The sequence below is a fragment of the Rana temporaria genome, chromosome 2, assembly GCF_905171775.1.
Source record: "Rana temporaria chromosome 2, aRanTem1.1, whole genome shotgun sequence".
NCBI classification, from domain to species: Eukaryota; Metazoa; Chordata; class Amphibia; order Anura; family Ranidae; genus Rana; species Rana temporaria.
Genome location: NC_053490.1, coordinates 133,565,441 through 133,577,724, shown reverse-complemented (window position 1 = coordinate 133,577,724; position 12,284 = coordinate 133,565,441). Strand labels below are relative to the sequence as shown.

The 12,284-nt window shown below is 44.2% G+C and overlaps 1 protein-coding gene across 3 annotated transcripts; it reads right to left on the bottom strand.

Moving 5' to 3' along the window:
• Positions 1-221: 221 nt before the first annotated feature.
• MYL6 (myosin light chain 6) lies at positions 222-11,037 on the bottom strand. Of its 3 annotated transcripts, XM_040341098.1 has the most exons (8): positions 10,814-11,037; positions 9,692-9,719; positions 7,973-8,018; positions 5,651-5,794; positions 5,276-5,449; positions 3,802-3,879; positions 3,270-3,311; positions 222-581 (listed from the first exon to the last, which is right to left on the bottom strand). In XM_040341098.1, the coding sequence occupies exons 1-7, from the start codon at positions 11,020-11,022 to the stop codon at positions 3,283-3,285; spliced, it is 708 nt and encodes a 235-aa protein (XP_040197032.1). In that variant the 5' UTR covers positions 11,023-11,037; the 3' UTR covers positions 222-581; positions 3,270-3,282. The 3 variants fall into 3 exon arrangements, with proteins under 3 accessions (XP_040197032.1, XP_040197031.1, XP_040197033.1); XM_040341097.1 differs by lacking the exon at positions 3,270-3,311; XM_040341099.1 differs by lacking the exons at positions 3,270-3,311; positions 7,973-8,018 and having other exon boundaries at positions 10,814-10,902.
• Between the last annotated feature and the right edge of the window lie 1,247 nt (positions 11,038-12,284).

The following is a 12,284-nucleotide window of genomic DNA, read 5'->3' as shown; positions in this document are numbered from 1 at the left end:
GCGGGAAACCGCATTCAAGTCAGACAGGATTTGCGCCCGTTCATTTTGTAAGGACATCGCAAAGGTATAGATTTGGGAGCATTTTCACAGGTACGAGTACCAGTGAAACCCTAGAAATACTTGATTCTCCCACAGCATGCAGCATATTTTATATGCAGAATGAATGGGAGTCCATTCATTTATTATTTCACATCAAGAATCACAAAGCTTTAAGTCACAGGTAAGTTTTGAAAAAAGGCATGCAGTTTATTGGCGAAAAGGAAAAATAGAAATAATTTATTTAATTATCTGCATGGTACAATAGCTTTTAAACTCCAGATTCCTTTTGCAGTGGGTCACATGTGGGAGCATTGATGAGGTTGTAAATCGCTTGTCTCCAAGAGCAAAAACTCCCATGATGAACTGGAGGAAATAAAAACAGACCAGTGGAGGAAAACAAAAATGTCCACCACTAGTAAGCTCAACCTCCCCTCCAAGGAAAATAAGACAGACAGGAACATTAATACAAAGAGTTGCCCCTTTTGGATGCTGGTTGTCTATAGCAGAGAAGAATCAGCCCAACATTACCATCCGGACCAGTTCTGAAAAAATAAAAAAATAAAGTTACTCATGTGTCAGACAGCTTGGAATGAGAAGTGTGCTCTTCTGTTTACACAAGAAATAGGAATGTAATTTCAACCAATAAAAGCATTGAATTCAATGCCCTGTCTAATGTGATGAAAATTGCCATTTCTGTGAAAGCCAAGAAGTTCCTTGAAAAGGGGGTAGGGGCTCCCACATTAGAAGATGGGCCTACAAGGTTGACTTAAGCAAATACACTCAGATAATAGGCCTAACAGAACATGCAAGACATTTTGCTGGAGTCAAACAATATATACATTTACATGTATATACAAGTACACATTTCTTGCTGCTCAACTCCAATTTTTTTTTAAAAGGACAAAATTGCAAGAAAGAAAAAAATATTGCACATCAAGAACAGTTCTACCTTCGGACACTTAATTATGGGACCAAATAACTTGTGATATTATGACTTCTATGCAAAGGCTGCTGACTCAGTCTGCAGGTGAATAGTGGCAACACCTGCAGCTAGTGTGGCAGACTTCCTACCACCAGTTATACACAACTTCCTTCCGGCGCCGCAGAGAAACATGCACTTAAAGCGGAAGTTCCATTTTCGGGTGGAACTCAGCTTTGCGCTGGATACACAATTGTCTTTAGATTCTCTCACCCCCCCCCCCCCCCTTTAGATTTACCAAAACCATAATATGAGGTCAGGGAGCAGATTTGTCCTGATTAACAAGGGGCTTGCGCTTATTTTGTACATTGGGAGCAAGATCCGCTCCATTTTCTCAGCTTAGAAGAGTGGTACAGGCATAAAGCCTGCCCCACTTATTGTTAATTTCCCTTCTTCCAAAATGGTTTGATTGACAGACATGCACTATTCTCCCTTCAATTTACTAGAATAAAATTAAAAACTAATTTTACAGTGGACACAATAGACATTCAATAAAAAAGGTATTTAACTTTTCTGGCCAATAAACCAATTAAAAACTACAGAGGAAAAATAAAACAATTTAAAAACACACCCCCAACCTTATACATCCCAAAAGATAACTCATTAGAACCACAGATGAAAAAAGGAAAGAAAATTTGTCCTAACATTGCAATCCCATCCCGACAACCATAGGAGCCCCTATCCCAAAACAAAACAATAAAAATAAAAAATAAAAGGAATTAAAGCACTACTAATCAGTATGTCATCTACAGCAAGTAATACAAGCAACAAGTATTTAGCTGAAGCATTGGAAACATCTACCATCTACTAGAAGAAGCAGTATAAATCAGACTGCCAAGAGCAAGGAAGCAGAAGTATTCAGAACTGCAGGAGGAAAACACATTTCATACACCAGTCTAACATCACACTCCTGTTTCATCTTTACATTGGATAGGACTAAACTTTTATTACTTTCAAATGAGAACATGCCATATCAATTTTATTTCATCTTAGTTGAAAGTTAAACATTAGACCAAAATCCAGTCAGTGAAACACTGGTTTTGTCTAAGGGGAGGAATACATATAAAAATTCTGACATCTGGGCATGGATTGACATATGGATGCCACACGGTTATTGCTCCTCATACAATGCTAAACTGTTATTTGGACTAATGAAAATGGCAGATGAGAGATAACCAGCCAATTACCGTATATACGCGAGTATAAGCCGAGGTACCCAATTTTACCAAACACACACACACACACACACACACACACACACACACACACACACACACACACACACACACACACACACACACACACACACACACTCTCAAGTATAAGCCTAGGGCGAGAATGCAGCAGCTACGGCAAGCTGAAAAGAGGGTCAATGCCCATTTGCACGCCTCACTGTGCCCAAGTCAGTGTATCTGAAATTCTTGCCAGGTTGCGGGCGACCATTCATTGTTTAAAAGTCGCGGTCTCCTCCTGGTCCCTTCCGTGATAGGCGTTCCCCAGCAGACAGTTTCGCCCATCACGGACACTGATCCTCGGACTCATTTTCTCCAGCAGACACTGTGTTCAGTGTTCCGCCAATCACGGACGTCTTCTTGTCCGAGGATGAAAGGACGTCCATGATTGGCGGAACACTAAACACAGTGTCTGCTGGGAAACCGAGTCGAGGATGAGAGAACATCCGTGATAGGAGTTTCCCAGCAGACACAGTTCCACCTATCACGGAAGGGACCAGGAGGATGCCCGCAGCCTGTCAAGAATTGCAGGTACACTTGAGTATAAGCCGAGGGGGGGTATTTTCAGCCAAAAAAAAAAAAAGTGGGCTGAAAAACTTTGCTTATACTTGAGTATATACGGTATGAAAACTGGTACCTGAACTACATATGGCACCATGAAGACTTGCTTCATATACAACTCCAACTTGGATATGTTATTATTAATCTCCTAGCAATATTTGAGAATGACAAATTATCAAAATGCAGCCAAATCCTAACAAATAACTTGTCAGATCAAAACAATTACACACACCGCACACAGCCACAAGCAGTTTTTCTGCAAAAAGAGAGTTTATTGGCCAAGTTTATTAAGGTGTAACCACGACACCTTAATTTTGTTAAAGGAGCTAACTAAAACAATGCAGCTCTGGCAGAGCAGAGAGCATGCAGAGACATGCCAATGCATCCAGGAGATTCAAGAGATATAAAAGTAAAAAACAAAAATCACAAACTGAAACCAGATGGCGGAAACAGCATACCCAGGGGGGGTGGTCAGGAAGACATGATGATCCTGATAAATTCTGTGGGAAGGAAGATTCATCAGAGAGACCCCAGACAGAATTAATTTTTATTTATTTTTTTAAATATATAAAAAGGACCATTAAACCTAAATTTCTGAAAGACTTTTCTTTCCAGTGTTCTGCCTAGTAATCATAGGGCAAGTAACAGAGTATACTGCTCTGTCTAAATATGTAAAATAGTAGCTGCCATTCTATTGCTCAGGAAATGCAAATACACATTTCAAATTATATCTGGAAAGTCTCATTAACTTAATTTGAAGCAATTCCAGATTCAAGTTCAGTGGCCCTTTACAAACACAATATTGAATAAAACATTTATATGGCAAACGCCAAAAACGTACAATCACAGCAGGAAAGTTTCTGTTGAGAAGTGAAAAAGAAGAGTAATGCAACAATTGAACAGTAGAATAGACATATCTAATACTTAAATGCTCCTTCTCCAATTGGCTGTTGGAGAAGGTAATATACATAGAAGACAGCATAAACTCACCTTCATAATTAATTTCACCATTAGGATTTTCATGCCCAAGCAAAAGACTTTCCACCTCGTCCTCTTGCATCTTTTCTCCTGGAACAAAATACATTTTCAGGATAACATGCACCAAGTATGCACTAAAGAAACAGTCCACCCACAATAACATTCAGTTAGGACAGAAAGGGGGGAGAACACACTTTTAGGAGACTCCAACTAAGTGTATCTGCTATAGTCCCTGGCTCTGTTCCTATCCCAACTTGGAGTTGTGCATATTCAAACCACCTTTGGCCATTTCTAACCTCCCACTCCACAGAGCAAGTAAACTGGACATCCCAGAAAAATAAAACAAACACTGTTAAAACATTACAGTTGAGGTGCACATGCAGACACCTTTGTTAGTGTGGTCACCCTTGCTTCCAGGTTTGGGTATGGTTTTCTTGGTTAGCTTTTCTGTTTCCAATAAGCAGGCTGAAGACTGATAGAGGAAGCGGAAGCAGGAAGATGATTTGCATACTTTAGGAACTACAGTTGTCACTTGCTGGACTGGCCTCACCATAAGAATGCGCTGCCTGCCCGTGTGGGCCCTGAGGAGGTATGAGCCATGGAACTTTTTTTTTTTTTAAATCGCTTATTGGAGGTGCATGCGACCAGTGACCTATCTCTGCCTCCCTCAGTAATTAAGGGCAGATTGCAGGACTCTGACTCGTCACCAGGAGAGCCATCTTGCTCAGGAGTCAGGCTGCAAGTGCTCAGTGTCCCGTCTTGTCACTACTGTTCTCCCAGCCCCTCCCTTACTCCACCAGCTGTCCAATGCCACACTCCACCTCCCATTTGTGCCCAACCCTGCACACACTCCAACCCCCTGCATGCAAAGAGTTTGGCAAGCAGCTGGGTGGGACATATGAAACAATGGCTGCCTAAGCCACCTAAAGGGGAACCAGCCTGAGAGGAGGGAGGCATAATTTGTAATTTATACTTTTGCACACAGAACAAAATCCCCCACCGCCCTGGTCTGTATATAATTGTACAGTATTCAGGGTACAGACTGGGATGGAAGGTGACACCATGCATTACTGCACCAATCCTAGTGACGCCACTGCCTACGTAGATCAAAATATCAAGCACTCTGACATAAATGTCCACCGATTGGCCTAGTTTTATCCAAGCACCATTTAAAGAACATTTTTAACATCTCAAATTAAATGTAAAATAAGGTCACTTCATGGGGCATTACTACTCTGCCCTGTTCCTGAACAAGAGGGGTAAGAAGAAGAAAAAAAATAAAAAAAGTTAACAGAATGGCTACACTGGATGTAAACACGTCATTCTGTGTAAGCTTGCCCTTCACAAATGCAAGTCTGATACCTGCAAATTCAGTACTAAAACAAAGATCTGAATTGAAGATGGACAGGTTACTATTCCTGCAAATAAAGCAGACTTAAAGCATAGCAGATTTTTTATATTTTCTCCCCCCAAATACGAGTGTTACCTAGAGTAATTAGAACATGGCGAAGTTCAGCCCCCATTACACATCCATTGGCTTCCTTGTCAAACACTTTCAGACCCTCAATGAAGTCCTCAATTATGCACTGGTCCTTGTTTTTAGCGATTGTTTGCAACATGGGAAGGAACTGCTCAAAGTCAAGCATCTTGGTGTTCATCTCTGAAAGTAAACTTTGGTTATTTGAAGAGAAAAAAAACCCACACACACTTATATTACTGCTGAACAAAGTGCACCTGTAACCTACAACACGCCAAGTTAAATATTGCCCTGCCCCCCCCCCCCCCCCCCGAGTGATCTAAACGGTGCACCATGGTTCCATCTACTGACCCCATCCAACTATTGTGCCCTGTCCTTACTCACCATCCAACTTTGGGTTTCCCAAAACTTTCGTGACTTCTGCATTTGTTGGGTTTTGTCCCAAAGCTCGTAAGACATCCCCGCACTGAAAATAGAAGATTTTACCATCTCCGGTCTTGTCAAAGAGGTTAAAAGCATCTTTGTAATCTGAAAAAAACAAAACAAGGTTTTTCATCCAAAAAGGTATTTGTTGTCACAGCCATTGTATGCTACCAATATGCAGACATAGGCCTTCCTAAAAAAAATCAAGGGCAGAAATAAATTCCAGTCACTGCACATAGTGTAACCAGCCTCAAAGAGGGCAACCCCAAACGATCCACAATGAAAGAAAGTCGATAACTGGAATATTTACTTCACATGTCCATTAGAGCACCCCCACAACCGTCGCATTTAAAATTCAGCACAGCTGAGAGCAGAGGTCTGTATGAAAAAGCTACAGAAAAACAAAAAACGCACATTTTTTCTTCAATACATTAATATGTGAATGGGCTGCTGACACTAGAGTACAGTTTCCTAAAAATGATCTTTTCACAAACAGCAGGGTCAAACTACTAAAACACAGAATACCTTTGGAGATATTGTCAGCTCTTGTTCAACATGTATTGCGAGTAGTAAAGTGGTTCAGTAGAAACAAATTGTTCAGCTTTGCCTCATAGGAGAAATCCTACTAAAAATGTTCTGGTCCATTCACACAATTTTATTTCTATTAAGTGCACAAGATGGCACCTTGAACCGTAACATATGATGCCATTACACAGCATTCTGGTAAGGGACAAGAGAAGGGCTGCTAAACAGTATTCCCTGTACAAGAGCTACAGTGGGTGGAAGTACAGCAAATTGTGGTAGTGTCTGGTGGCAACACAAGTAGTGAGTCTCAAGGGCAATATAGGCATTGTATGCACACAAAAGCCTGAAGTTATGCTGCAAGCAGCAGCCTTCTAGAGCAAGTACATATCTTACAAATGTCAGCTAATACAGTAAACACATTTTTTGTACAAAGTAACACACACACGGATAACTCCACTAAGAATATACACTATACAAGTTTTATTGCATGGAATTAGTATACACGTCTCATTGGAAGCAGTGACATGCATTCCTCCAGTACACCATACATACAGTTACTGGCAGAGATCTCAGGCTACATGCAGACAGACTGTCACAATTATTAGTGTGCCACTTCCTTCCTGTGCCACTCCCTGAACAGCCCCTCCTGCTAAATTCCAGGGAGGGGAGCTGTAATCATCCCACACTGCACCCTGCCCGGGCGGGCAGCATTTTCAGCCCTGCAGTGCATTGTCTGTTCATGTTCACTCCTTGTCACTGAAACACAGACTACAAAACTGCCTAGACATAATAAGAAAAATGTGGATGGAAGGAGGAGGGACACCAAGGATCCTTCAGGCATTTCCCAGTTAGGAATGTAGGAAACCTCTTCCCTAACTCCTATTCTAACTACTCCCCCTTCCTCGACTATACAGCACTAAGCAGCCCAGAGTGAGGCTTTGTTACCATATAAGGTATCCACAGAGCAGGCAGTCATTGCATTGCGAGGGAAGAGGAAGGGGGTGGATTGGCTTACACAACAACGCTAAAAGTTGTATTCAAAAAGTAGAACAGTGACACGCCAGACCCACAACACACAAAAATCACCCTATAAGGCTGGACAAAACCAGCACAATTTAATACCATGCCTTGTTAGTTAGATTAATGACTGTGTGTAGCTGTGCTTCCAATGTATGCACAATATTATGATATACAAAACAAGTTCTAGCCATAAACACATTCAGTTTTGGCCAACTGTGAATACATGGCCCAGATAGGCAGAAAGGCAATTGACCAAAAATGAACTAGAGCTAGATTTAGTAATAGAATATTATACTCTTCCAAACAGTTTACACCATCTGCAAGCATTGGAATGGTGCTGCGGCTGTCAGAAAACCATAGCCGGCAGCAGGAGATCCCTCCACCGTTTAATGTGGATTGGGGGGGGGGATGCCTTTTCTAGTTCAGCCCACATAGTCGAATGAGAAAAATTGAATCTTGTAGGGCTATCCCAAGGGTAGCTTTTGTCATTTTCAATATACATAAAGGACTTGTCAACACTCCATCTTAGCCGACAGATAGAAACTTGGCAGCAACATGTCACAGTATAAGACAGGAGGAGTTTAAAGTAAGGCCATGTGGAGAGAATGCAACAGTAAGAGGATGCAGGGTTAAGGAATCATAGGATTTATATAGCGCCAACAGTTTGCGCAGCGCTTTACAATGTTAGGGCAGACAGTACAGTTAGAGGGAGATCAATGCACACATCAAATCACTTACCATCTACCTGATCAGACACCAGGCAAGAAAGAGATAGGGATACAAACTGAAAGTGCAGGAAAAGAAGGCGGTAGGTAAGTGCACCGTTAAAGAGTCTCAGAAGAAAATAAAAGCAGCCAAGTCTTCCCGACAATCACCAACATTTGATGGCAACTCAAAGTATCTAAATACCGCTTGAGATCAAGAAGGGAATAGTTAGAGAATATGTCAGGTTTTTACTGCTGTGTCCCCACTGAGGAAATTCACTTGGATTGTCTTACTGACTTTTGTCACAATATCTGAAAGTAAGGGGGGGGGGGGGGGACAAAACTTCCAAGTCATCACTGCAACAAGACGGAACAGGAAGTATTCCATTATTGTTGTTGCTGTGACAACATTCTAACTAAACACTTCACTCACTTTGGATAGATTTCTTCTCGCATCCTGTTGCTACTACATAACAGGAAGTGATGCTTCCCAATTTAACTGTTAAAGCCCTGGTTCACACCAGTGCAGCTTTGAAGTCACGCAGCTTCAGAGCCGACTACTCAGTAGGATTTCATTGCAGCATGCTGACACACTGTGTGACTTCATTCAACAGACGTAAATGCAAGTCGCACAGAAATAATGCAGGAACTTGAGTAGCACAAAACTTAAAGGGGTGGTTCCCCCTTAAAACAAATTTCTAACAATACATTTGGAAGACTGCTTACACTGCGGGTAGGCTGGCTTTTTTTTTTTTTCGTACATACTTCGATATCGCCGTTTCATCCCTCGACTTCCGGGTATGGGTCTTGTGGCGGTGGGCGTTCCTAGTTGATTGACGTTCCTCCGACCGACGCATACTTGACGTCACGACTTTCCGAAAGAAGCCGAACGTCGCTGCGCAGGCGCCGTATAGAGCCGACTCTATATGGCGCCTGCGCAATGACGTTCGGCTTCTGTCGGAAAGTAGTGACGAGCAGTATGCGCCGGTCGGAGGAACGTCAATCAACTAGGTCCAGCAAGACTCATACCCGGAAGCCGAGGGATGAAACGGCGATATGCGATATGATCGAGGTATGTACGAAAAAAAAAAAAAGCCAGCCTACCCGCAGTGTAAGCAGTCTTCCAAATGTATTGTTAGAAATTTGTTTTAGGGGGAACCACCCCTTTAAACGGTTCTACTGCTGCAAATGGAGTGTGACTTTCTGTCAACTGTCAAGTCACCCTGGTGTAAACCAGGGAAATGCTTGTTAATTCAAAGGGTAGAGAAATAAGAAATACATGTCTTAGGCCGCATAGAACATGTTCTATATTTAAACTCCGATGGAATGTATCAGAATTTCCGATGAAAAAACTCCTATGGGGCTACACACGATCTGAAAATCCGATGGAAAAAGTCAGATCGGAAACGCCGATCGTGTGTATGGGGCATAACTCTTACAGGCTCCCTTCATCAATGTGACGGGTCCCCAGAAGTCTCTTCTCCAAGACACTCCAACAAGCGCTTGTGCACAGACATCAAGTACCGTTCAGGCACCAGCAGCCCTACATTGTATAAGAGGATGGTAAGGGGACCGCTCACATAAAGTCAGGGCGACGAGAAGAATGCTGAAGTATGCAATAAAACATTACACCTTAATCCTCCATCCCTGGACTTAACAAGCATGTAACCCTTTTCGGTGGGTTGGATGGGTGGGTTACATGCATGTGTCAAAGTTTGGCTTTAAAAATATATATTTGAGAACAGGAACTTACCGATGAGCTGGTCTTCTGATAAGTCACCCTGTGGGGGAAACAGAGATAGATCAGACAGAAAAAAGGGATGGTACAATGCATAGAAGAGGATGGCGGCTCTCTACAATAGGCCTAGGTGTCATACAATTTTCTACCCAAGGCCCGGTGCAAATTTCCTTCCTGCAACCACAGGTTGCAGGAAAGAAGTTTGCATGACCCCCCCCCCTCCAAACAACACAGGCAGTGTTGACAGGGGAATCAGCAATTGTCTTCTCCTGGCAGGGGTGAGGGAAGTCATCCCCACCAGGAGAAGAAGATAGCGATCACTAGTGATAATCTCAAAATAATCTAGCTGGCTGGTTGTACCCAAGTTGAGTGATCAACTTGGTACAATCAGCCTGTCCATTAACAGGTCGAAACACATATGACCAGCCTTAAGGCCAGTTCACATCACCATAGAGGTGCTGTATTGCTTTTTACATACATATGTATCCAATCAGAGATGCTGCAAGCAGGGATTTCTTTTAACACACCTATGGAGTACTTTTTAATTCAGGGGAGGTGGTGTACACATGTAAGAATACTGACCAGCAACACAGGTTTTCACACACACATTTTATATATACACACACACACACACACACACACACACACACACACACACACACACACCTGTACAGCCCCATTAAAAACAACCAGCTGCATTTAGATAAGAAAAATGCCATAAAGGCCCAACAACCTGGTGTGATGGAGCCCCAATAGTCCAAGGTACAGAGACATGAAGGACAGGACACAATTCATCACTGAGGACTAACAAGTCCTACCAGTCCTCGCCCAACCACTACAGCCATGACAGGACACAGCTCTTCTGAACTGTCTGTGTTACTCCACAACAACAAATCAGAGCCATGTCTGACCAATGACACGAAGAGTGTGGTCGCTGGTGTGCAGCAATACAGAGTTGTGCTGTACCTGGCCCTTTGTAATGGAGGCCTTGGCTTCTGTATGGAACCCTGACAGAGAGGAAGAGACGGCCACACCCTCTATAAGCACGGAGAGAACCAGCCTAAGTCCCGCGGCCCGTATTATTTCCTCACACAGCCACGAACACTAAGCTCGCTACCTCCCCATCCCCCTCCTCACCATGTCTTCAGTCGGTGCTTCTTCCGGAATGTGCCGCTCCCGGTCTTCGCCTGACTAATATCTAGCTCTGCTGACGTCACCTTCTCGGTGTAGCCACGCCTAGCCAATGACAAACGAGCGACGTTGGCTAATACGGTACTGATCAACGCCTGTAGGTTTCTTCGGTCTGTGCGCCCTCTGATGGTGGCAGTGCTGTACTGTAGGGCCATCGGGTGTTCCTAACTAATGCTGTATAAAAGGCACTTTAGCTCAGATCCTATTGTTACAGTTCACGCCCAGGCCTAGTTTACACATGCATTGAAACAGAGAGGTTGAAGAACGTTTTTAAAGTGGAACCAAAACCTCCTTTACAGCTAAGGAAGCTGCCATGGTGCTGCACATGTGTGTCAGTTATAACCAGGGGTCAAGTCCTGGGGAAATAAGTGTGGGAACTGCCACCCAAGATCCACTCCCCCACCCAAAAAAAAAAAAATGATACGCTCATATGCATAATTACTAAACCGCATGTTTTTTTTCCCGATCCACTGTATCTTAGTAAGTATTTCTAAATCCCGGGATAACCCGCAATGTCTCCTGGGAACAATGACAAAAGATCCCAGGAGACATTGCGGCATTGAGGAAGTGACGGAATACCCGCACACTACCCGATGAATCCATATACAGGAAGTGGCCAGTAACATAAAGGATTTCTAAGGTTCGCCTGCCCCTGACAGTGACTCGAGCTGGGCATCTCCGCTTAGTGAAGGATTGGCTCGGGCAGCTTGGCTGCTTTAGTCCTGCAAAGGGAACTGAGGTCCTGCTGTGAAAAAAGTTCAGGAACTCCGTTCCCACCCATTCCCGCAGGACTTTAGCCCTGGTTATAACACCAGCCATTTGATCAGTGGCGGCTGGTTCTAAACAGTTTTTGGGGAGGCCGGAAAACAAACTCCCTCCCAGGTCCATCCGCACTCAGTCTTTCCATGGTGTCTGTCCCCCCTCACACTCAGCCCCTCCACGGTGACTTCCCCTCCACACTCAGCCCCTCCAAGGTGACAATCCCCCCTCCTACTCAGCTCCTCCATGGTGACGGTCCCCCCTCACTCAGCCCCTCCCCGGTGATGTCCCCCCCACACTCAGCCCCTCCATGGGGACGGTCCCCCCTACACTCAGCCCCTCCGCAGTAAAGCCCCCCCCTGCACTCAGCCACTGCACTCAGCCCCTCCACGGTGATGCCCCCCCCACACTCTGCCCCTCCACGGTGACTTCCCCTCCACACTCAGCCCCTCCACGGTGACGTCTCCCCCACACTCAGCCCCTCCATGGTGATGGTCCCCCCCAACACTCAGCCCCTCCATGGTGACTCCCCCTCCACACTCAGCCCCTCCATGGTGACGGTCCCCCCCACACTCAGCCCCTCCACGGTGATGTCCCCCCTACACTCAGCACCTCCATGGTTATGGTCCCCCCTACACTCAGCCCCTCCACGGTGACG